This window comes from Bacillus rossius, chromosome 17 (assembly GCF_032445375.1).
Source record: "Bacillus rossius redtenbacheri isolate Brsri chromosome 17, Brsri_v3, whole genome shotgun sequence".
NCBI lineage: Eukaryota > Metazoa > Arthropoda > Insecta > Phasmatodea > Bacillidae > Bacillus > Bacillus rossius.
Genome location: NC_086344.1, coordinates 11,975,435 through 12,001,067, shown reverse-complemented (window position 1 = coordinate 12,001,067; position 25,633 = coordinate 11,975,435). Strand labels below are relative to the sequence as shown.

General features: G+C 42.3%; 1 protein-coding gene across 1 annotated transcript in view; it reads right to left on the bottom strand.

Moving 5' to 3' along the window:
- The window catches only part of LOC134540674 (leucine-rich repeat-containing G-protein coupled receptor 5), a 403,985-nt gene that overhangs the window by 16,107 nt on the left and 362,245 nt on the right, over positions 1 to 25,633 (bottom strand). Inside the window, exons 6-13 of the mRNA XM_063383546.1 lie at positions 25,174 to 25,245; positions 14,331 to 14,402; positions 12,573 to 12,641; positions 9,824 to 9,967; positions 7,206 to 7,346; positions 4,952 to 5,017; positions 2,383 to 2,526; positions 204 to 275 (exon numbers count right to left, since the gene is read on the bottom strand). Of these exons, the coding sequence (XP_063239616.1) occupies positions 204 to 275; positions 2,383 to 2,526; positions 4,952 to 5,017; positions 7,206 to 7,346; positions 9,824 to 9,967; positions 12,573 to 12,641; positions 14,331 to 14,402; positions 25,174 to 25,245 (780 nt within the window). The remainder of the gene's footprint in view (positions 1 to 203; positions 276 to 2,382; positions 2,527 to 4,951; positions 5,018 to 7,205; positions 7,347 to 9,823; positions 9,968 to 12,572; positions 12,642 to 14,330; positions 14,403 to 25,173; positions 25,246 to 25,633) is intronic.

Sequence of the window (25,633 nt, the reverse complement as noted above, 5' to 3'; positions counted from 1 at the left end):
CGAACAATTAGTTTAAAAGCCCGCCTCAACCTGTTTGATATCATAGAAGATTTTTCCCGCACGGTGGTTGTTCCGGTCCTTGCACGCTCGGCTCAGGCGCGGAACGTGACAATTTTTCGTGCCGTGCAGCCGGCGATCATCGATTTATGAGACGTTATCACGTGAAAACAGGGGGAGGGGGGGGGGGTGACGTTGGAACTCACAGGTCTTCGAGCTGGGCGAAGGGCAGGAACACCTCCGGATGAACCACCTGGATGGCGTTCGCCTCCAGATCCCTGCGCACACGAGCACAGACTCACCACCTGCCCTGCACACACGCCCACAGAGCCAGTGGCGGATCCAGAGGTTCACCTCGGAGGGGACACTCTAGGATTTCAGAACAGCCGGAGAAAAAAAAAGTCTTAAAATTACTAAATTTGTATTTAATCTACTCACACTACACATAACATCCAACCACCAGATTTTATGATTCTAAAATAAATTCATTAAAATATTTTATTGGTTTCAGAAACAATCATTTTTGTCGGCAATATTAATGTAGCAGACAACTGGTTTTTCGGGAGGGGGGGGGAAGGGCACATGCCCCTGGTGCCCCCTCCCCTTGGATCCGCCACTGGCACAGACTCACCACCTGCTCTGCAGGTACACTGCAGGCACACTTGGTAAGATCCTCACTCATTGGCGGGTTTGGCTCAGCGACGTACACACAGTCCTCTTCATTTTGTACGATTATTTAGTTAATTGTTGGATTGAAGGGGCAGTGGCTGCGCTTTCATTTTCCCATTTCGAAACAGCGGCCTTGTTCCCTTATTTTTCTCAACGCTGTGATTATTTTGTTGCGCTTTTTCGCACTGCGTAACTTTGATGAATTTCAAGACTGCGCCCCTGCCTGTCGCCTGGATACCAACCGCAGCACAGGGGCGCGCACTGTTCGAATTCTGCGCGCCTGACAGCAAGCCATCGGGCCCGCTCGGGTCTTTTCGACTCAGATCGGCTTCGCGGGCTTGTCGCCGGAACTAACGACGAGCCGAACTTCCGACGCGGGCTTCCAGACTGTTCTTCGGTGTGATCTGTCGGGGCCCATATATTAAATATAAGTTAATGTTCTACGATGGATGTCCGTACAGTAAGTACCGTTTGGTCATTAAAAAAAATAAACTCGTTAGATAAAGTTTTTATCGACAGTTTTTAGCTTGCTACATATTATCTACTTCACATTTTCACATATTCACCAATTAGTTCCAAGCACTTTTCGTAACGCTGCACCAGTTTCTCTAAGCCCTCCGCATGGCCACGTTCTTTAAATGATTCGTGCAATGGGGAATTTTGATTTAATGCAGAATTTTTGGACATGCGCCGATAGTGCAATGGCGTATATCCGAAATTAAACCAATTATTATGACCAAACGGTACTTATGTACGCACATCCATCGTAGAACATTAAGTTATATTTAATATATATTTTTAATACTAAAATAATTACAGCCTTGAGAAAATAAGTGAACGACGCCGCTGTTTGGAAATGGGAAAACGTAAGCGCTGCCACCGCCCTTTCGAACTACCACACAAATGTTTCTGTATCCTCGAATGCCTTGAGGGCTAAATATATTTAAACTAAGGAGATTTTGGTGATTTTTTGGTGTAATGGTTATTTCCAAGACAGTTCTTGTTGTATAAAAATATTTTTATAATAAAAATTCTACAAATAATTCATACTCAAAAATTACTCAAACGTGCAAAACATTTAATATATTGTAGCATGGTTACTAGGATTTAAAAACATTTTACACACTCAATTATAGTTAGTACAAATGTTTATTCACATAAAAAATTACATGATTTATTAGAATAACACGCATTTAATTTAAGGATATATGGGGTAGATTGAAATTAATTTAGGTTTTTAAATTTAAAATAATTATGTTTAAATTACGAAAAAAAAACTTGCGTTGTATAGAAAATTTATGAAATTTTAAACTTTATCCTTGTATATTTTCTTGGCAGCATGCCAATGAAAACCAATGCAAAAATGGCGTAAAATCTCTGCTCATAGAAAACTCATCTGTTTTACGTATTATCCTAAAAAAATAATGTTCTTGAAAGGGCATAAATACATATAAAAAGCCATAAATGATACTATGTTGGAATAATAATGAGGGCAGTGAAATATTGCCTTGTTTGAAGGAAATATGTGTTACTTAGAATGTGAGTGATAACTCGCAGTCAACGCCAGCTGGAATTTTCCGTTTTAAAACGAGTCATTAATCAATTATTTGACCAAACATTAAGAGTCTGTAGCGATACGTGAATAGACAAAGTGTGAAATTATATTTGGAAACAATTTCCTGATGAATAGAGCCAGGCGAGGTCTGAGGTACTCACAGGACCTGGAGCCGCTGCAGGCCGCGGAAGGCATCTCCCGGGAGCTCCGTGATGGCGTTGTGCGCCAGTAGCAGGTCGTGCAGCAGCGCCAGGCTGTGGAAGGGCTGTCCGTGCAGGTCCGAGATGTGGTTGCTGGTCAGGTCCCTGTGAACAACAACACGACCACAGCTCTCTGGTCAGGTCTCTACGGACAACAAAATGACCACGTCTCTCTGGTCAGATTTCTTTGTTCAACAACACGACCACAGCTCTTTGGTCAAGTCCCTATGGACAACCTAATGACCACGGCTCTCTAGTCAGGTTTCCGTGTACAACAGCACGACCACTGCTCTAGCATTTCAATGGTTCTAGCAGTTCCCACTATCCTTGGTGGAGGGCTTAAAGTCTTGACTACATTGGGCTCATCTCTCGGTGTGAAGTTTACTGCATTTGACTATGTTATTGTGTGCGTGCCATTTGGAGATTGTTTTTAGCTTCTCTTTATTTGGTTTTCCTGCATATTCTCCCATCAGTTTTTTTTATAAATGTATAAAATTGGTAACGGCTGTATTCTTGGAGAACTTGAGTGGTTGGGATGTCAGAATGGAGGGTCATCAGAATTTATAGATGATAAGGGATGACAAATACATCCACCAGGTTTTTTACTTGCCAAAAACCTAGATTTTACCTAGCATGGAATTGAATATGGATCGCAAACTAATTTCACAACTCTATTAATGTTGCCTTCTGATAAAAAAGACTGTCAGAACATCTATCAGAGTGGAGCATTATTGACCGCACGGACAATGTCCGAAGTATTGCAACCACAATATAATTTCAGCACGATTGTACTGCAGCCTTTCACGATGATTAGTGAACGTTTTCAGTTTAGAGTATCTCCATGGAATGCAACAATCGATTGGGTTGGCTTTTCCAAGAGAATTGTACCCTTCGAAATGCATTCTAAAGGCAGGGAAACATGCAATAATTTCTCCAACCAGCATGTCGGGGTTCTGCAATCTTTCAGCAAACCGCGAACTAACTACCTTCCAGATGTTCCCAATTAAATTTCATACTTTATTGCATACTGATTTGCAATGTTTCTAACAGAAAATAAAATAATTAAATAGCAAATAATCAATAGGTTGTACCTATTATTCGAATAAACACATTTCGACACGGGCCAGTGCTCACAAGAGCGCCCGCGTTGTGGTCTGAGCAGCACAAGGCCTACTACCTCATGCTTCTCTGGAGCTTAGGGCTTTAAGGACGTTGCCTAATGGCCTTTAAGGACTTCAAGGGCGCTGAATAATGACCTTTAAGGACTTTAAGGGCACTGCCAAATGACCTTTAAGAACTTGTAGGGTGCTGCCTAATGACCTTTAAGGACTTTAAGGGCACTGCCTAATGACATTGAAGAACTTTAAGGACTTTAAGGGCACTGCCTAATGGCCTTTAAGGACTTCAAGGGCGCTGTCTAATGACATTTAAGGACTTTAAGGGCACTGCCTAATGAACTTTAAGGAATTTAAGGGCACTGCCTCTTGACCTAAGAACTTTAAGGACATTGCCTAATGGCCTTTAAGGACTTAAAGGGCGCTGTCTAATGACCTTTAAGGACTTTAAGGATACTGCCTAATGACCTTTAAGGACTTTAAGGGCACTGCCTAATGACCTTTAAGAACTTGTAGGGTGCTGCCTAATGACCTTTAAGGACTTTAAGGGCACTGCCTAATGACCTTTAAGAACTTGTAGGGTGCTGCCTAATGACCTTTAAGGACTTTAAGGGCACTGCCTAATGACCTTTAAGAACTTGTAGGGCGCTGCCTAATGACCTTTAAGGACTTTAAGGGCAAAGCCTAATAGCCTTTAAGGACTTCAAGGGCGCTGCCTAATGACCTTTTAGGACTTTAAGGGCACTGCCTAATGTCTTTAGGGACTTAAAGGGCACTGCCTAATTGCTTTAAGGACTTCAAGGGCCCTGCCTAATGGCCTTTAAGGACTTAGAGGGCGCTGCCTAATGGCCTTTAAAGACTTCAAGGGCGCTGCCTAATGGCTTTTAAGGACTTCAAGGGCGCTGCCTAATGACCTTTAAGGACTTCAAGGGCGCTGCCTAATGACCTTAAGGACATTAAGGACAATGCCTTTGGGCGTAGAAGAGACGTCTGCAAAGTGCGGTGTCACGCAAATCGCTCTGTCCGCAGTACTACTTCTCATCTCGTATACAATTAACAATTCATGTCCTCATAAATACTAAAAATAGTTCATATACGTAATTAATATTTCATATATGTAATTTTTACAAATTTCATTTAAATGCCCGTTTCAAAATATATGACCTCAAAAAAAACATGTGTTTGTAGTTGTGGCTATAGGTTTTTTTTTGGTTGTTGTTGTTTTTTAATTATTCTGTCGTGATTAAGTCCTACGACCGTGTGTGCTTGCACGGATAAAAATAAAAGTTGAAGCATATGGTTTGCGTAAAAATCTGAGTTTAGCAAATAAACACTGCCGTTTGGTTTGCTTTTAACATTCGTGAAAGTGTTAGCAGTCACGCTACTGGGCGAGGACATCCAACAGTGGTACTTACAGGACTCTCAGCTCCTTGCAGCTCGTCAGGTCCGGGATGTGGGTCAGTTTGTTCAGCTTCAGGTCCCTGAAATGTAAAAAAAAAATAAATTGGTTGTCTGTAAAGTCGGTTTACGGACAATATTTTAACATGACGTCCTAACAAAACATTGATGAAGTGATTGCATAATTTTATGAATAAAATGGAATCATTTTTATTGCATTATCACTATTTTGTATGGATACAAAGAAGGAGTGAAATTATTATCTACAATTTAATTGATAAATTTACTTTTATTTGCACTTATTAATTCAAATATGTTTATTACTTTAACGAACAGATTATTTTAACTATAACTTTTATACATGTTTGCTATTTAACTTCTTCCAGTCTGTGTTATTCTGTTAAGGATAGGACGATGATAGGAAAAGTAGGAAACGAATGGGAGTGTTTCAACTTTAATGTGCCTCGAAAAAGTCAAATCGATGGTTGTTCCAATCGAGTGGAAGAGATATAGATGCAGCGCAAGCATACAATGAGTGTAACAGGATACAGCGTAATGGGATAATGTGCATAACGGGACACTTTTTTGTGCGTGCAGCCAGCGTTCATCGATTTATTAGACGTTGTCACGTCAAAAAAGTACTTTCAGCACCTCACATAGTGCAGATACTCTCACGACAGCTTGGAAAATTTACCGTGAATTACAGTACATAGCCACAGTATCGTTAAATCCATGTTAATATATATTTTGACGACTAACACTGGTATTCTTGGATCACTGCCTTTGCTCTTTCGTGACCAGTTGAAATGTATGTATAATCTGGTAAGGGATTCTGGAAATGTAGCATTTAGTGTTGTATTGTTTACGGACAGATACCTATATAAAATATCACACGGACTTAAATGGAGTAGTTTAGCGACGTGAAATCAGAGTAGCCAGCAGGGTGGGGGCTACCTAATCGGAAGAAAATTTGAAATCAGCCGAAGGAGAGTCCTAGTCGGACTTTGTTGAAGACGAGGCACGGTTTGAAGACATTATGGACGGAATAATTTAGTTTGAAGCCGGTTGGGAAGCTGTTTTGGTTGGAATCATTCTAGATGTAGCGGGAACATAATAAAATTTTATGTCAGAGGTGAATCCGAAAGTTATTTCGAAAGAAAAATAAGAATTATTGAACCTTTATTTTTGTGAGTGTTCATAGAGTCACGGTACAATTTTAGTGTTTCCAAAGTCCGATTCATATAAAACATTTAAAATATATAATCGGGCTTGGCTGACTACTAATTCAAATTTTAGGATGCCCTTACTCTAAGCACAGTATTTAATTAATAAAAAAATTAATAATCAAAAATTAAAACAAAACTAAAAAAACATCACAATTCAGATATTATTCTTTATTGAATTACACAACCATGAACTTTTTTTCCCTCATTTCCACACATATATCATAAATGAAAGTTGCAGCTAAAGATTCGGGCCCATGTAAATCAAACATGAGTGGAAATATCATCAGAATATTCTGATCTGAAGTGCAGTAAAATCTCGTTTATCCGGCCTTAGTTCATCCTGATCCCCGGGTAGTCCGGATCAGATTTCTAGACATTTTACTTAATATTCCCATTAAATTGACAATAATTGTATTCTTCACGTATGAAAAACAAAGACGGTCAGCAGACGATAATGTTTCCAACCGTGCTCCATTCAAAACGCAATACACGCTTGAAAGAGAAAAAGAAATTGACGAAATATTCGCGAAGAAATTAAAGTAAAAGAAATACTTATATACATATATAATGACGTGGAGAAATGATGTGAAAAGTAATATATATAATGACGTGGAGAAATTATGTGAAAAGTAATGTATATAATGACATGGAGAAATGATGTGAAAAGTAATATATATATAATGGCATGGAGAAATGATGTGAAAACTAATATACATATATAATGACATGGAGAAATGATGGGAAAAGTAATAAATATATAATGACATGGAGAAATGATGTGAAAAGTAATACATATATGACGTGGAGAAATGATGTGAAAATTAATGTTTTTATATATATATAAAAAGATGTGGAGAAATGATGTGAAAAGTAATATACATATATAATGACGTGGAGAAATGATGTGAAAAGTAATATATATAATGATGTGGAAAAATAATGTGAAAAGTAAAATATTTTATTTTGAATGACGTGTAAAGAATTCAGGGCGTGGGGGTGAACACGGCAGCAGACGGCAGGTCTGCTACTGGCGGCAGGCACTCACAGGGTCTTGAGGCGCGGGCAGGAGCGACACAGCGAGGCCGGCACGTGCGAGATGCTGGAGCGGTCCAGGCGCAGCAGCTCCAGTGAGTACGTGCCGTTCAGGTTCGGGAAGTCCTCCAGCTCGCGCGCGTCCGACAGGATCCTGCGAGCCACAGCCACGCGCCATGGAGCAGCCACACGCCACAGAGCAGCCACACGCCATAGAGCAACAAAGCGCCATAGAGCAGCCACACGCCATAGGGCAGCCACACTTCTCACACTATCTCTCTACCATCTAGCAGCTATGCCTTAAATATAAAATTTTGAACTACTTCAAATTGTCCTTATTTACAACGACATGTATTAAGTATGATAGAATAAAATATATGCATTAAATGTTAGGTAAAATAAAACCTATAAACAGTCCAATGACAAACATGATTTGTTTTAAATATCATTATAGTATTTGAAAACTTTTTTATTGTATAGCTTAATTTAAAAAAAAATAATATTATTTTTATGTTCATAGTCTAATCCCACTTACTATTCTGCTAATAATAAATTTGTTTGGCATGAGATGTTTCAAATAGCGTGTTGTAGACGCGTCCAAGGTGAGTATGTAACCAGCCTTTCAGTCGAAATTGCAATCGCCATCGTCAGGATAGAGCAACCTACTGAGGTTATTACAAGTTATTCTCCCTTCAGTACTCTCCCGTGAGAGAGTGTCTCCCGATTGGTTGCAGCCGTGGTAAAGATAAGCTGCAAGACTACCTGACACACCTGAACAGCATCCACCCGAACATAAAATTCACCACGAAGGTGTACGTCGCAGGAAAATTGCCTTTTCTGGATGTCCTGGTAGCAAGAGGAGAGGATAACCACATCGGCCGCAGTGTTCACAGAAAGCCAAACCACACAGACAGGTATCTTCATGGCGAGTTGGTGGCAGGAATAATCAGGTAGGAAAGTGGGCATCTTCCAGTTGGTGCTGGCTAGAAGGTAGTCGGAATGTGATCATCTTCTGCTTGGTGTTGGAAAGTATCAGGTAGGAAAGTGGGGGTCTCCTGGTTGATGTTGGCTAGAAGGTAGTCGGAATGTGATCATCTTCTGCTTGGAGTTGGAAAGTATCAGGTAGGAAAGTGGGGGTCTCCTGGTTGATGTTGGCTAGAAGGTAGTCGGAATGTGATCATCTTCTGCTTGGAGTTGGAAAGTATCAGGTAGGAAAGTGGGGGTCTCCTGGTTGATGTTGGCTAGAAGGTAGTCGGAATGTGATCATCTTCTGCTTGGTGTTGGAAAGTATCAGGTAGAAAAGTGGGCGTCTTCTGGTTGATGTTGGCTAGAAGGTAGTCGGAATGTGATCATCTTCTGCTTGGTGTTGGGAAGTATCAGGTAGGAAAGTGGGGGTCTCCTGGTTGATGTTGGCTAGAAGGTAGTCGGAATGTGATCATCTTCTGCTTGGTGTTGGGAAGTATCAGGTAGAAAAGTGGGCGTCTTCTGGTTGATGTTGGCTAGAAGGTAGTCGGAATGTGATCATCTTCTGCTTGGTGTTGAGAAGTATCAGGTAGGAAAGTGGGGGTCTCCTGGTTGATGTTGGCTAGAAGGTAGTCGGAATGTGATCATCTTCTGCTTGGAGTTGGAAAGTATCAGGTAGAAAAGTGGGCGTCTTCTGGTTGATGTTGGCTAGAAGGTAGTCGGAATGTGATCATCTTCTGCTTGGTGTTGGGAAGTATCAGGTAGGAAAGTGGGGGTCTCCTGGTTGATGTTGGCTAGAAGGTAGTCGGAATTTGATCATCTTCTGCTTGGTGTTGGGAAGTATCAGGTAGGAAAGTGGGGGTCTCCTGGTTGATGTTGGCTAGAAGGTAGTCGGAATGTGATCATCTTCTGCTTGGTGTTGGGAAGTATCAGGTAGGAAAGTGGGGGTCTCCTGGTTGATGTTGGCTAGAAGGTAGTCGGAATGTGAGCATCTTCTGCTTGGAGTTGGAAAGTATCAGGTAGGAAAGTGGGGGTCTCCTGGTTGATGTTGGCTAGAAGGTAGTCGGAATGTGATCATCTTCTGCTTGGAGTTGGAAAGTATCAGGTAGGAAAGTGGGGGTCTCCTGGTTGATGTTGGCTAGAAGGTAGTCGGAATGTGATCATCTTCTGCTTGGAGTTGGAAAGTATCAGGTAGGAAAGTGGGGGTCTCCTGGTTGATGTTGGCTAGAAGGTAGTCGGAATGTGATCATCTTCTGCTTGGAGTTGGAAAGTATCAGGTAGAAAAGTGGGCGTCTTCTGGTTGATGTTGGCTAGAAGGTAGTCGGAATGTGATCATCTTCTGCTTGGAGTTGGAAAGTATCAGGTAGGAAAGTGGGGGGTCTCCAGGTTGGTGCTGGCTAGAAGGTAGTCGGAATGTGATCATCTTCTGCTTGGTGTTGGAAACTATCAGGTAGGAAAGTGGGCGACTTCCAGTTGGTGTTGGCTAGAAGGTAGTCGGAATGTGATCATCTTCTGCTTGGTGTTAGAAAGTATCAGGTAGGAAAGTGGGTGTGTCTTGGTTGGTAGGAGGCACAATGAGGTAGGAGAGTGTGTATCTCCTGGTTGGTGGGAGGTACAATGAGGTAGGAGAGTGTGTGTCTCCTGGTTGGTGCAGGGAGGAGCACTCACAGCTTCTTGAGGCGCGGCAGGCCGGCGAAGGCGCGCGGCTCCACGGCCGCCAGGGGGTTGCCCCTCAGCTCCAGCAGCACGAGGCCCGGGAAGCGCTGCAGCACTCCGGCCGGGATGCTGCGGATCCTGTTGCCCGAGACCGACCTGCACTCACACACACACACACACACTCCCTCACAGGAGCAGCCGGGGAGACACAGCATCGCCTGCCCATCCCGTCCGCACTAGTAGTAATGTGTCAGTGTCGTGTGGATTCGTCCCATCATCACATGTTCTTAGGGGCAGGGGCGTAACCATGGGGGGGGGGTTAGGGGTTCAATCCACCCCCTTAGCAACAAATCTTTAATTAATTTCTTATTCATCACTCAAACAAATTTCATATTAAAAATAATAAAAATTTTACCATTACAATATTTAAATTTAAGTACCGGAAACTGCTAAAATAGCAGTATCATACACCTTAAAATCCAAATTTTCCCTGGGGGAGGACCCCCGGACCCCCGCTTTAATACGGGGGGGGGGGCATGCTTCTTAACACCCCCCATACACAAATTCTGGCTACGCCACTGCCTAGGGGCATGCATGTTTCGCGAAAAGATTCAGAGACTAGCTGAAAAGTTAAAACACTGTAGCATCGTCTGTGTTTCGTGACTGGGTGAATTTCTTTCAGGTCCACGTCGAATTTTACATCACCAAACACAGTTATTAGGTGCGGAAGTAAATACGTCCTGAGTGGCCCAGACAAATAAGGCAACGACTTCTCTCACAGACTGCCTCCAATCACAAAGAAGGAACCACTGGTGCGAGTATACCTTGTTGCAGTCTAATAAGCGTTCAGATCCTTTCGCGAAAAAATGCCTGCCCCTACTTTTTCTTAATTAACTCTCGCAAGAATCAAAGTAAAGTAATTTCCTTCTGATACAGCCCACAAAAGAATGTGCACCGTGAAACATGTGTGTGTTTGGCCCTTTTAAGGGCTCCGTGAGTAACGAACACCCTTAATTCTCTGTGCGGCGGCCTTGGGCATGTTTTCATTCAAAGTGCAGACTGATTTTATTTACTACTCTTTCTAGAAATACTCTAATAGCTACACGTGCGTTTGCATTTGTATTTACAATATTTTTAATGCAAACGTATTCTATCATACTCTGCATGGGAATTTTTACACGTGTGTACATTATATTATTTTCAATCAACATTGCTTGAACTTGCAGTTTTTCCTTGATAGATTTTTTAAAATAGGCTCTGAGATCGGAATTATTATTATTATTATTATTTATAAACCCTTTACCAGTACAATGACTACGGTTTTTCACGGTTTACAACACAATTATTTGAACACGGTAGCGGTTTAATTTCACAACATGGCCGATACCTCCATGAAAAGTCTTTATTTGGGCGGTGTGTTTCCTCAGCTACAGCTGGACTCGCTATGATCCGTCACTTGTCCGCCCGTCAAACACTTCTCCAGTCCGATGCTGCCAACAGACTAGAAAGATTAAATGCAGGCCAAAATTTACCTTTTACAAGTATATTATATTGACGTTCATAAAGTTAAGCACTTAATAAACCATTAAAATCAATTAATTTTTTTTCGCTCCGATATTTTAACTTGTTAAGAATGTGTCCAAACGTAAGTAAAAAATAAAATTTAATGAAAGCAGTCGAACAAATGAACGCACTTAAAAAGTTTTAAATACAGTAAAGGTTGCCAACAATGGGTGTGTTGCCAAGGGGACGCACCACAACGCCGAACGTACAATAACGCCGAAAACCATAACGCCGAATGCCAAATTGACTACAACGCCGACAGCTAGAAAACTGCTGTGTACCACAACGCCGAATTACCACAACGCCGAAATACATTACGCCGAAAAATGTCATTGCAGGACTGTCACAAAGGTTAGGTTAGGTAAGGTTAGCACACAAATTCATTCAGTTGTTTTTCATTTTGCTCCTGTGGCCCCCCCCTCCCCGCAGCAACATTTTTCGGCGTTACTATATTTCGGCGTTGTGGTACACAGCAGTTTTCTAGCTGTCGGCGTTGCGGTCAATTTGGCATTCGGCGTTACGGCATTCGGCGTTATTGTACGTTCGGCGTTGTGGTATTTCGGCGTCGTGGTAACGACCCTGTTGCCAACAATCTGGAGGTTACTTCATCCGTGCGTCGGTCCGTCGCAAGTTAGAGCTTGGGCAAGGTTTGGACGGACGGACGGACGGACGGAATGTCCAGGGCCATCTGATTGGCCGATGGTGAGTCCAGCTGAAGCGACGCGCGGCTAGGGTTACCAGACATCCGGCAAAAGGAGGACATGTCCTCCTTTTTATGTAATTTTTTTGCGTCCGGCCGGATTTTCCTTAATGCTCCAAAATGTCCGGCTTTTTTTATAAAGTGATCTAATTCCTGCAGTTATACTCTGAGTAAAGCGCGCGCTGTCCGCAGAGTCACCCCACTAGTAAGTAGTTCTGTGACATCTTGACAGGTAGCAGCACATGCAGAAGCACGTGTTATTAATATGCTGTATATGCGTAGTTTGTTTGATTCTTTATACTGAAACTGTATTAAATGCCAAAACATTGTAAAATATCGTACTCCATGTTAATTAATTCATGTTTTTTTTTTTTTTTTTAAATATATATTGTCCTCCTTTTTAGTGAAATGTCCTCCTTTTGCGAGGTGAATGTCCTCCTTTTCTGTTATCAGTGTCTGGTAACCCTACGCGCGGCTGAGAAGACGCGGCGCACTCACAGCTCCTTGAGCGCGGTGAGGCTGGTCAGCGCCGCGGGCAGACTCGTCAGCAGGTTCATATCCAGCTCCCTGCAACAGCGACACATGCGCCGTCTGTCGGCGACCCCTCGTACCAGCTGCACAGTCTCTCCCCCCCACGTACCTGGTGATTGGCAAGCCTTCTTTCAACAGACGAGACAGCCAGACGCCCGATCGTGCATCTTCGGGTTTTTTTTCTTCCTGTTCATTGTAACTCATGATAACTAATGGTTAGAGACATGCAAAATTCGCGGATTCATTGACCTCTAGGATAGACTCATCAGTCCTTTAAATACTCGCGGAAATGACACCTGTCCATTGGCTACTGACGCGTGAGACGTCTCAGCTAGGCTGTCCGTAATTCGGCACTTTCTTGGTTTAGTGTTTCCCATTGGCTCACAGTTCCCCGGATAAAATGTGGGCCAATCGCAGAAGCGGTACGAAGGTATAGTTGTTTTGATGCTAGCCTATCGCGAAATGAATCCGCGAAGTTTGCATGTCTCTACTAATGGTCAATTAGGTTAGGTTAGCTACATTATAAATACTTTAAAACATCGTGGACGGTTGATTTGGTTAGGATAGCTGCATTAAAGATACTGTGAAATCATGTATGTAAACGGTTTCCTGGCGCTGGATAGCTACATATTAAAAAAGTTATTTGCTAAGTAACCATTAAATGATTTTTACAGTATTTTTTAATGTAGCTGTACTTACCTAATATAACCAACCATCCGCAATGTTTTAAAGTATTTATAATGTAGCTAACCTATCCTAATCGACCGCAAAATTTAATGCCACACCGGTTTATACAATGAGATAGAACGGAAAAAAAAAGTGAGCATGAACTTCGGGGAACTTCGGGTGTGGCTCTCTCGTCTGTGAAATGAAGGCTTCCCCCGGTGATTACCACTGAAGTTTAGTCACACAGCAAGAACAGTACATACGTGAAATGGAACCAAATGAAATGACTTAATACCTAATGTATTAATCATAATTAATTGAAACCAAATAAATGTAACAAAACAGTTACAAAATATATTCAAATAAATGAAATGAAGTGAAAAAAAAATTGCAACAGAATCAAAATAAACGAATGGTAAAGAAATTAAACTATTTGAATTGAAACGAAAATAAACGAATTGAATGATCTGAATTAAAACGAATAGAATCAAAAGTAAATAATTGAAATGGGTTCGCAACAATGTCTCACAAAGACGTTGCATTAAAATTCGGCCTTGAAACTTTACTCCCATCGCGCCAAAAAAAGTTTTGAATTAAAAAAGATGCAGTTTTAGAGTTTTATTCACAGATAAACAATTTGTAATTTATTCTTAGTATAAGTAATGTTATAAAAAATTTACAGAAAGTTTATATTTTCAACTGTACTAAGTTACAATTGGGAAAATGAAAAACAATATATTTCATCGTTATTTTAATATGAAATATACTTCACCAATAAGATAAAAAGTGGCATTACGTAGGTTTAAAAAGTACAAAATAATGAATTGATTATGTAAAATAAAACACTGCTCCTCTGGTAATATACCTATGATATACAATGTAACCAGCAATAGCGTATGTCCAAAAAAAACCTTTTTAAATAAGTATAACCTTTTCTGTACATATGTTCATTGAACTAAATATTGGTCACTACAGCTTTTGTTTCATGACAGGAAGTGCTTGACACTGTACAGAATTGTGGACAGTCAGAGAGTGTATAAATGAGTGAAGCGAACTCACAATGCACGAAGTGAAGTCAGGTTGGCGAAAGCTTCGTCATCGATGCTGGCTATGGAGTTACCCTTGAGCAATCTGAAAAAAAAAAAAAAAAACATATTTATATATTGTACGTCGATCGTTACATATTTGTACAGATACACATCATATTTTTGTACTGATCCCCCTACTCCACAAAATGCGGGCTACTGCCTTGCTTAAGTACACTGCCTTGTAAAGTACCAGCTAATGTGACTGATAATAATGGGACAATTCTTTCGAACTATATATATTTTTAAATTAAGCAAAACCCACAAGTGGATCTTGCCAGTAGTCATATGCTTGTCTCAAAAATTACGCCATGCTCGTGTCTTAGCACGCGCCTTGGAACTTGGCACACATACACTATCGGGTATCGGATATAAGAAAATAGCTAATCCTGTGATAACGTGTTATAAATCGATGACCGCCGGCTGCACGCACGAAAAAGCATGACTCGTTGTCACGTTCCGCCTGAGCCGAGCGTGCACGAACCGGAACAACCACCGTGCGAGAAAATCTTCTATCATATCAAACAGGTTAAGGCGGGCTTTTAAACTAATTGTTTGTGATTATCTTTAAACAAATTGTTTAAATTAAATTTGCAAAAACTGTAAATAATATTTGGAAAATTAAAAAAGTATGCAATTTTTCATCAATGTTATCTTATGACGTTATCACGAAAAATTATCGTCCGTAAACCGACTTTACAGACAACACCCCCCCCCCCCCTTTTTTTTAAATGTCTGAATGTTTTTTGTCATTAAATTTATTTTTTAAAAACTCTTGGGGTGTAAAATATATATTTAAAAATAATAAACAGCTTGGCTCGGAATAAGGTGAAGTATATATTTTTTTATCCCCCAGTTGGCCAGTGCTTCAGTACGAACATTGAATATATATATATAATACTAGCTGCCCGACCCGGCTTCACACGGATGTATTAATGGGGGAAAAAATGAGACCAAATCTCTTATTTACAGTTATAATAAATGGAATAAAATGAAAATTAATTAATTTTGACAAAAAAAACTTAATACAATGCTTTGTAATGTACCGAAGAAAAAACGAATAGCACCGATGGTTTCTCGACTCTCGAGCACGCAACGTTGTCATGGAGACGAAGTACCCACTGTTTCCCGGGCTTAAACACCAATCAACATTGATAATCAGTTTATTATTAATTATTAAGACCATTAAACGAAATAAAAAAAAAAACTATCCTATCTCTCGAGTTGGAAAAAAATGCCACATAAATGCCAATTTTCATCGAAATCGGTTGACTTGGTGAAGAGTTCACTGGAAACAAACATCAGGACACTGGATTTATATATATATATATTAAGATATATTATATAAGATATATTATATAATATATATCATATATTATATAATATATATTAAATAATATATATCATATAATATATATATACATAATACATTAAATATACAAAATATATTACATTATTTAGTACATAATATATACAATATATAATGATATATATTCGATGGATCGAATGAGAAAGGAAAGCAGGAACAAAGCGAGCGAGGAACTACAGGCTGTTACCAGCCTGGGAGCCCGGCTGCCCACAGCTACACCGCTACACAGCTACACAGCAGCTTGATAAGAGGAAGGAGAAGGGATTTACGATTCGCTGATAAGGGCCGGGCGTGCGAGTGGTCCACCCCCCCCCCCCCAAGGACATGACCCCTTGAGTCGTGGACCAGACCAGCGGCACGCACGTGACAAGCCTGGTTCACTCAGGGTGTCCACAGTTAGTACTTTCCTACTAGATCTAGTACTTGTAGTGGTCAAGTACATTCACGCTCAGGTCTAGTACTTTTTTTCTTTAATATAACCATATTACAGTAACTCCAATATGTTGCATTATTACAGTAGCGGATCCAGAGGGGGGGCTAAGGGGCTCAAGCCCCCTCCAAAAGCATCTGGGTCCACTATTGTTTTAGTGTTTGCCTTGATAAAGCCTAGCCTCAGCTGGGTCAAGCCCCTCCCAAACCAAAATCCTAGATCCGCCACTGCATTATTAAGCGTAATTATTTTTAAAAACTATGGAATGTATGTGTGTGTGTGTGGTATGATATTAACGTTAGAGCATTTCAATGTCATAATAACTTTCTAAATTGTTAAAGCCATTACAAATTATAATTTAGTACTTTTTTTTTCTTTTCAAATCTAGTACTTTTTTCTCACCTACGTTGGTACGAAATCTTTTTTCCTTGTGGATACCCTGGGTTCACTCGTTCGCCGAGCTCACCGCACGGCCCGTTGCACATCGGCGCGGAAAACGTAAACGGAAAACGGAAAGACGTAAACGGAGACGGATCTCACGGAACGCTTCACCGTCGCGTCTGCGCGGAACCGCAACAGACGGCAAACCAATCAGACCGCATCTCAAGGTTACGAAATATTAGTTTCATTCAAAATATATATATATAATATGCTTGCGTATTTTATCCCGTTCAGGATTTACACACGCTATAAAAATTAACAACTAATTAAATTTCTTGTAATTGAAAAAAAATTGGTTGTCTGTAAAGTCGTTTTACGGACGATAGTTTAACGTGACAACGTCATAACAAAACAATGATGAAATTATTGCATACTTTTATGGATATAATTGAATCATTTTTATTGACTTAGGTATCACTATTTTGTATGGATACGAAGGAGTGAAATGAAATCTACAATTTAATTGATAAATTTACTTTTATTTGCACACATTAATTCATATATGTTTATTACTTTAACGAAGAGATTATTTTAACTATAACTTTTATACGTGTTTGCTATTTAACTTCTTCCAATCTGTGTTATTCTGTTAAGGATAGGGTGATGATAGTAAAAGTAGGAAACGAATGGGAGTGTTTGAAGTTTAATGTGCCTCGAAAAAAAGTCAAATCGACGGTTGTTCCAATCGAGTGGAAGAGAGATAGATGCGGCGCAAGCGTACAATGAGCGTAACGGGACAATGTGCGTAACGGGACACTTTATCGTGCGTGCATCGGTTTATTAAAAGTTGTCACGTCAATATGCTAATAATTTATCTCTGTCTGTACCCGGCGAGAGAGAAGTATTCACTTCCGTCGCTCTTCGAAATCCACGCACGTGTTTTATATTTCCTTCCCCTTCAGATCGTAACCCCGCCTCGAGCGAGCCTTATCGCGCGACCGCCCGCTCGTGAATATTCACGGGCGAGTCTCGCATGTCGCGAGCCCACGAGCCCACGAGCCCGGTACGAGCTTCAGGACACGCACCCGAGCCGGGGTCGCTGAACCTGCCCAGTCACACGGGACATATATAGCAGGACCAGCATTAAGTGATTGACAGGAACTGGAAAAATTCGCGCTTTCGATGACCTCTAGTATAGACTCCACAACCCTCTACATACTCAGGCAAATGCCACTTGCTCATTGGCTATTTGACTCGTGACACTTGTCAACTGGGACGCTTGCGATTCGATGCTTTTTTGGTTGAAGGTTTCCCATTGGCTGAAAGTCCTTAAGATAAACTGTAAGCCAATCACAGAAGCAATATAAATGAACAGTTGTTTGGATTCTAGCATATCGTGAAATGAATCCGCGAATTTTTCCGGTCTCTAGTGATTGATAGGGACCGGAAAAATTCGCGGGTTCAATGACCTGTAGGATGAACTCCATAGTTCTACGTACACTCGGTCAAATACCACCCACTCATTGGCTGCTGTCTTGTGAGACGTTCCAGCGTAGCAGTCTGTGATTCGACAAAGCTTTGGTTGGGTGTTTCTCATTGGCCCAGAGCAATCCAGGTGAGTTGTGAACCAATAACAGAGGCAGCACTGAGGTATAACGATATGTATTTTAGCCTATCGCGAAATGAATTCGCGAATTTTTCCGGTCTCTAGTGATTGATAACTAGAGACCGGAAAAATTCGCGGATTCATTTCGTGATAGGCTAGAATCCCAAAAACGTTTGCCTTTTTACTGCATCATTGATTGGGCCACAGTTTATCTGAATGATACTCGGCCAATGAAGAACCTTTAACAAAATAAGTATCGAATCACTAGCGTCCCAGTTAACAGGTGACACGAGTCAGTAGCCAATGAGCAGCTGCAATTTTCCCGCGTGCATAGAGGATCATGGAGTATATCCTACAGGTCATTGAAATCGCGAATTCTTCCGGTCTCTATCGATAGCATGTCAAGGGAAGGTCCCAACACATTGTTCGATAGTCTGAGACTGCTGATGGCATCGATCAGTGGAGGAACAACTCGTACCTCGAGATGTAGCCTTCATACTTGAAGAACTCAGGGAAGCTGGATACATAAAATAACGACTTGATTTAATTGTATGCGTACAAAAATATAAAAAATTAATAATGATTAGAATTTCAAGAGTGATAATTTTTTGATTTCTCGAAATCTTATTTCTAACTTACACTGACCAGGGAAGTTACATTAAGACACCCTGAAGGTCTTCAACTGTAAATAAGTTCAACCAAACAAGTTTGCATATATTTAAAATTGTCCAGGCCGCGTAAGCATTTCTTTAATAAACTGTTTTATTCCCCTGGAAAATATTTATAATTCTAAAAAAGCAAAAGATAAGCCGTTAAATTATATATATGTTTCAAAAGTGGTTTCAAACATTAAGAAAGGGGAAAAAAAAAAGCTGTCATCGGGACTGTCGACAGAAGTGGAAAACTTAATAATGTGTTTTTAAATGTGTAATATGACATCATTTCTACGTCAAATGTACGTAAGAAAATAACTAGCATGTCGGTGACGCGAGCCCATGAGTTTTGTCCCTCCCAAAAGTCTCTCTACGCGGCTAAAAAAGTTTTAACTTCAATAAATTTTCGTAATCTTCTATTAAATTAATTTGTAGGATGCGTGTTTACATATTTGTGTTAAAATATTGTCTTTCAAAATTATTAGTTCGTAACGAATGCACAAAATTTATTTTTTCTACCAAATAATTTATAAAGAAAATATAGCAGAGAGAAAAACTAAGCTAGATATTATCCTGTCTAAAGATTATTTTAAATGGTTCAGGAATGAAATAATTGAAGTAAATGTACACCCTGTAATTTTTTAAGTAATAATTAATAAGCATCCAGTATGATGATGAGCAAGAATTAAAAAATATATATATTTAGGTGTTGCGGTGAAAACCTCATTTAACAAAATACGCTCCTTAAACGCATGTAAAATACGTAAAGAAAAAAACTTAAAAGTGATTGGCATTGCAATGTCACATTACTTTCGAACTTGGATATATAAATGGCTTGTCTTCAGAGTGACTCTCAAATCTTCTTTGAACGCAGAAGAGCGAGGATGGACTCTTCTAGCAGTTATTCTACGTAGTTATACCTTTAACAGTCTTTATAGCTACATTATGGAGGGAGAAAGAGATAGGTGGGATAGGCAAATCATGTTTCGTTGCGAATGAAAACAGTGCCAAGTCGGTGCTTCACTTGCAGCAAATCACGGAGTGTACCCCGGCTGCAGCTTCAAGCCGCTGCTCCACTTGAAAAAAGTCACGGAGTGTATTTCGGCCACAGTTTCAGTCGGTGCTCCATTTGCAACAAGCCCCGGAGTGTATCCCAGCCACAGTTTCAAGCCGGTGCTCCACTTGCAACAAGTCACGGAGTGTATTTCGGCCACAGTTTCAGTCGGTGCTCCACTTGCAACAAGCCCCGGAGCGTACCCCGGCCGCAGCTTCAAGCCGGTGCTCCACTTGAAACAAGCCACGGAGCGTACCCCGGCCGCAGCTTCAAGCCGGTGCTCCACTTGCAACAAGCCCCGAAGCGTACCCCGGCCGCAGCTTCAAGCCGGTGCTCCACTTGCAACAAGCCACGGAGCGTACCCCGGCCGCAGCTTCAAGCCGGTGCTCCACTTGCAACAAGCCCCGGAGCGTACCCAGGCCGCAGCTTCAAGCCGGTGCTCCACTTGCAACAAGCCACGGAGCGTACCCCGGCCGCAGCTTCAAGCCGGTGCTCCACTTGCAACAAGCCACGGAGCGTACCCCGGCCGCAGCTTCAAGCCGGTGCTCCACTTGCAACAAGCCCCGAAGCGTACCCCGGCCGCAGCTTCAAGCCGGTGCTCCACTTGCAACAAGCCACGGAGCGTACCCCGGCCGCAGCTTCAAGCCGGTGCTCCACTTGCAACAAGCCACGGAGCGTACCCCGGCCGCAGCTTCAAGCCGGTGCTCCACTTGCAACAAGCCCCGGAGCGTACCCCGGCCGCAGCTTCAAGCCGGTGCTCCACTTGCAACAAGCCACGGAGCGTACCCCGGCCGCAGCTTCAAGCCGGTGCTCCACTTGCAACAAGCCACGGAGCGTACCCCGGCCGCAGCTTCAAGCCGGTGCTCCACTTGCAACAAGCCCCGGAGCGTACCCCGGCCGCAGTTTCAAGCCGGTGCTCCACTTGCAACAAGCCCCGGAGAGTACCCAGGCCGCAGCTTCAAGCCGGTGCTCCACTTGCAACAAGCCACGGAGCGTACCCCGGCCACAGCTTCAAGCCGGTGCTCCACTTGCAACAAGCCCCGGAGCTTACCCCGGCCGCAGCTTCAAGCCGGTGTTCCACTTGCAACAAGCCCCGGAGCGTACCCAGGCCGCAGCTTCAAGCCGGTGCTCCACTTGCAACAAGCCACGGAGCGTACGCCGGCCGCAGCTTCAAGCCGGTGCTCCACTTGCAACAAGCCACGGAGCGTACCCCGGCCGCAGCTTCAAGCCGGTGCTTCACTTGCAACAAGCCCCGGAGCGTACCCCGGCCGCAGCTTCAAGCCGGTGCTCCACTTGCAACAAGCCACGGAGCGTACCCCGGCCGCAGCTTCAAGCCGGTGCTCCACTTGCAACAAGCCACGGAGCGTACCCCGGCCGCAGCTTCAAGCCGGTGCTCCACTTGCAACAAGCCACGGAGCGTACCCCGGCCGCAGCTTCAAGCCGGTGCTCCACTTGCAACAAGCCACGGAGCGTACCCCGGCCGCAGCTTCAAGCCGGTGCTCCACTTGCAACAAGCCCCGGAGCGTACCCCGGCCGCAGCTTCAAGCCGGTGCTCCACTTGCAACAAGCCACGGAGCGTACCCCGGCCGCAGCTTCAAGCCGGTGCTCCACTTGCAAAAAGCCCCGGAGCGTACACCGGCCGCAGCTTCAAGCCGGTGCTCCACTTGCAACAAGCCACGGAGCGTACCCCGGCCGCAGCTTCAAGCCGGTGCTCCACTTGCAACAAGCCCCGGAGCGTACCCCGGCCGCAGCTTCAAGCCGGTGCTCCACTTGCAACAAGCCCCGGAGCGTACCCCGGCCGCAGCTTCAAGCCGGTGCTCCACTTGCAACAAGCCACGGAGCGTACCCCGGCCGCAGCTTCAAGCCGGTGCTCCACTTGCAACAAGCCCCGGAGCGTACCCCGGCCGCAGCTTCAAGCCGGTGCTCCACTTGCAACAAGCCCCGGAGCGTACCCCGGCCGCAGCTTCAAGCCGGTGCTCCACTTGCAACAAGCCCCGGAGCGTACCCCGGCCGCAGCTTCAAGCCGGTGCTCCACTTGCAACAAGCCCCGGAGCGTACCCCGGCCGCAGCTTCAAGCCGGTGCTCCACTTGCAACAAGCCCCGGAGCGTACCCCGGCCGCAGTTTCAAGCCGGTGCTCCACTTGCAACAAGCCCCGGAGCGTACCCCGGCCGCAGTTTCAAGCCGGTGCTCCACTTGCAACAAGCCCCGGAGCGTACCCCGGCCGCAGCTTCAAGCCGGTGCTCCACTTGCAACAAGCCACGGAGCGTACCCCGGCCGCAGCTTCAAGCCGGTGCTTCACTTGCAACAAGCCACGGAGCGTACCCCGGCCGCAGCTTCAAGCCGGTGTTCCACTTGTAACAAGCCACGGAGCGTACCCCGGCCACAGCTTCAAGCCGGTGCTCCACTTGCAACAAGCCCCGGAGCGTACCCCGGCTGCAGCTTCAAGCCGGTGTTCCACTTGCAACAAGCCACGGAGCGTACCCCGGCCGCAGCTTCAAGCCGGTGCTCCACTTGCAACAAGCCACGGAGCGTACCCCGGCCACAGCTTCAAGCCGGTGCTCCACTTGCAACAAGCCCCGGAGTGTACCCCGGCCGCAGCTTCAAGCCGGTGTTCCACTTGCAACAAGCCACGGAGTGTACCCCGGCCGCTGCTTCAAGCCGGTGCTCCACTTGCAGCAAATCCCGGAGTTTACGCTGGCAAGGCGCAGGGTAAATAAATCAGCGGCGGCGTGTAAGCGACGCTGTATTCTAAATGGCCCTCTCTGCTGGAGTAAAGGACGAGGCAGGGGCGGCTGGTGTGTCTCCGGGCTGCGTTTAGAGAGTGCTTACCTTTTTAAACTGCGAGCTTTATCAACCTGAATACCGAGAATAATTCACAACTTCTTGCAGTGATAATAATCACCCATATCTAGAGACCTGCAAAATTCGCGGATTCATTCGGTGATAGGCTAGAATTCAAACACATATACCTCTTAGCTAATTTTGCTATTGGCTTACTGTTCATCTGGACGAATCTCAACCAGTTATATACCCTCAACCAAAGAAGGATCGAATCACAGACAAACCAGCTGAGACGACTTACAAGTCGGCAGCCAATGAACTTGCGTTATTTGCCCGAGTGTACAGGGGTAGGTGCAGTCTATCCTGAAGGCCATCGAAACCGCGAATTTTGCAGGTCCCTACCCATATCTTACAATCCCGCGACGTAATTAAAAAAAATCCCTTTTGTTGCTGTACATTTATAAAAAGAACTTAAATATAAAGTTAATACGAAATGAATATTTGTACCTTAAATTAAACCTTGGCAGCTTTGCGTCTCTTCATTTACACAATTAATTTAAAGATCGCCAATTTACATAAAACATATATTAGACCTAATTTACAAAAAATATACTATTTTTTTCCCTTAAATACTAAATTTATAGTATGATTATTGATAAAAATATGTAGCATGATGTGTTCCTAAATCTGGTGGTGATAGATACAACTAATTGAGTTATTCTTTACGCCTATGGAAAATACATCTTGCCAATGAATCGAAAATAAGAGAAAATATGATTACCTTGTCAGTGTTTTCTAAGTTATTAAATCCTTAAAATTACAAAAAAGTAATTCTTGACAGCCAGCACGTAACTAACTGCTATGGCAGCCATACCTTGCGCCCAGGAAGATAGCCGCTTTACTTAATCATTTATGTGGAACAAGTTCTAAAGCCTTTTCAAAAATACAAAGTCACACGTCTGACTATGGTTTCATTGCAAAATTACTGTAAAAAATCTAGATGCGGTCATCACAATTTGCTACGGAAACTCAACTGTCATGTTCACTGACAAAACATGCAGGTTACAAAGTTTATCCAACCCATCGTTTATGAATATAGCGTTTATTATTTAAGTTACACTAAGTCACTGGGACCGTAATGAATAAAGAAGGTAACATAAGACAATGAAATTGCTAACAACACATCTTGCGACGACCTGAACGTATTATTAAGGTAGCCATTAAAACTTTTAATCTATTCGCCAAGAGCTCAAACTTTTAACATGCCTCGAAGGAATCACATTAATAAAGTTAAATGAAGAGACGAATTATGTGTAGCTCTCTTTTATATCATGTAAACTGCACGTATAGGTATGTAATGGTAAAAAAATATATAAACAATACTTTACAATAAAATTAATAACAGTTTATTTAGTCATTTTGTGATATTAAGGTGGCCCCTACTGTGCGGGCAAGCTCCGAATGTGCAAGGTTGGTAAGGGCGACATTGGCTCTTGCATTACACGCCTTATAGCCTTTACGCGCTAGGAACCGTACTGGCGTGCAGTATTCGCGTCAATTTTTCGCCTCAATCGGACTTTAAAAAAAAACCCTACAGTTTTATGCTAAGCACCAAAGATAAGGGCTACCTGCAATCACCTTTATTATTTAAAATACGGCATGTGTAATTTTTCATGCTTAAAATGTCTGTAAAAACACCTTTTTTCAGCGTTTTCCACTGTGCAAAAAAGTAAAAGTTTTATGCGAATCAATGGAGTTAGAATTACATCAACAAGCAAAGGCTCTTTAAAGCTTTTCGTAATCAGACACTTTTAATAAAATATTAGCGGTTTATAATTGGTCTGTCAACACCCGTAGCTTCAAGGTTGACAGCAAAGCAGGCGGCCATCTTTATCTGGCGAGATGGAAGGCCACAAAGTTAAATCCTTCCTGAATTTGTTGGGTGACTTTCAATGTAAGCAAACAAGTACACTCTAAACCTCGATCCTTGGCAAAAAAAAGTATGGAAACGACCGTAACTGAAAATTCTTCTAACATGTTGTAAATGAGTAAGTGTTTAATATGGTGTAATTCACCGCGAAATTATTGAAAAAATTATATAACGTAGTAGTTTAACTACTACGTCTTACTGCAGGAATAAACAAAGAACAATGGACTAACAGAACGAAAAAAAAAAAACCACAAATGATGACAGTACAAAAATATGAATAATGTGAAAATATGAATAATATGAATAATGTGAATATTGTGTGGCGTTAAATCCTGACAACAGCAATTTTTGCTTAATTTGTGTTTTTTGTCATTTGTGTTTTTTTGTAGTTTTCTTCTGCAGACATACATGTGTGCTAAGCAATGGCGTATGTCCAAAAGCCTACATCAAGTCATGCACTCCCATTGCACAAATCTTTCAAAGATAATATGTAGGAATAAAATTTTTCGCAATCACACTCAAAATATCTCTATACTCGAGCTGTTTCTATTGTTACAGAATAATACTATTGCTTATATATTTTCAGCAAAAATATAAATTTTATATACTTACAATATTACAAGATTCGGCATTTCCGGAAACGCTCCAACGGGAATCGATGTTAGTTGATTGTTTCCTAGATTCCTAAAAACAAAATAATAACAATATGAGCATGAACTAAAATTTATTCTATGACAGTACTGAAAACAAATGTAATATTATTGAAACCTTTGCATCCTTTGCTGATAAATTTTCAAAAACTATTTATTCAGTTGGTAAGAATTTTATGATGGATATATTATCTTAATATTGTCTTTAAAGGAATAGCCCACAGGTTTAATATTATTTATTACAGGCAGCAGTGTCTTGAAATGAGGCTCTACAAACCACACTTCATGGCAAACAAGCTTGAATAGTTTTATTACCAATGTTTATCACACAACAGACGTCAATGCTATAAATATTAGTTTTACAGACAGAGTAAACAAATAGTATATAAATATGTTTTTTTTGTTGTCAGAACATTTTTGTT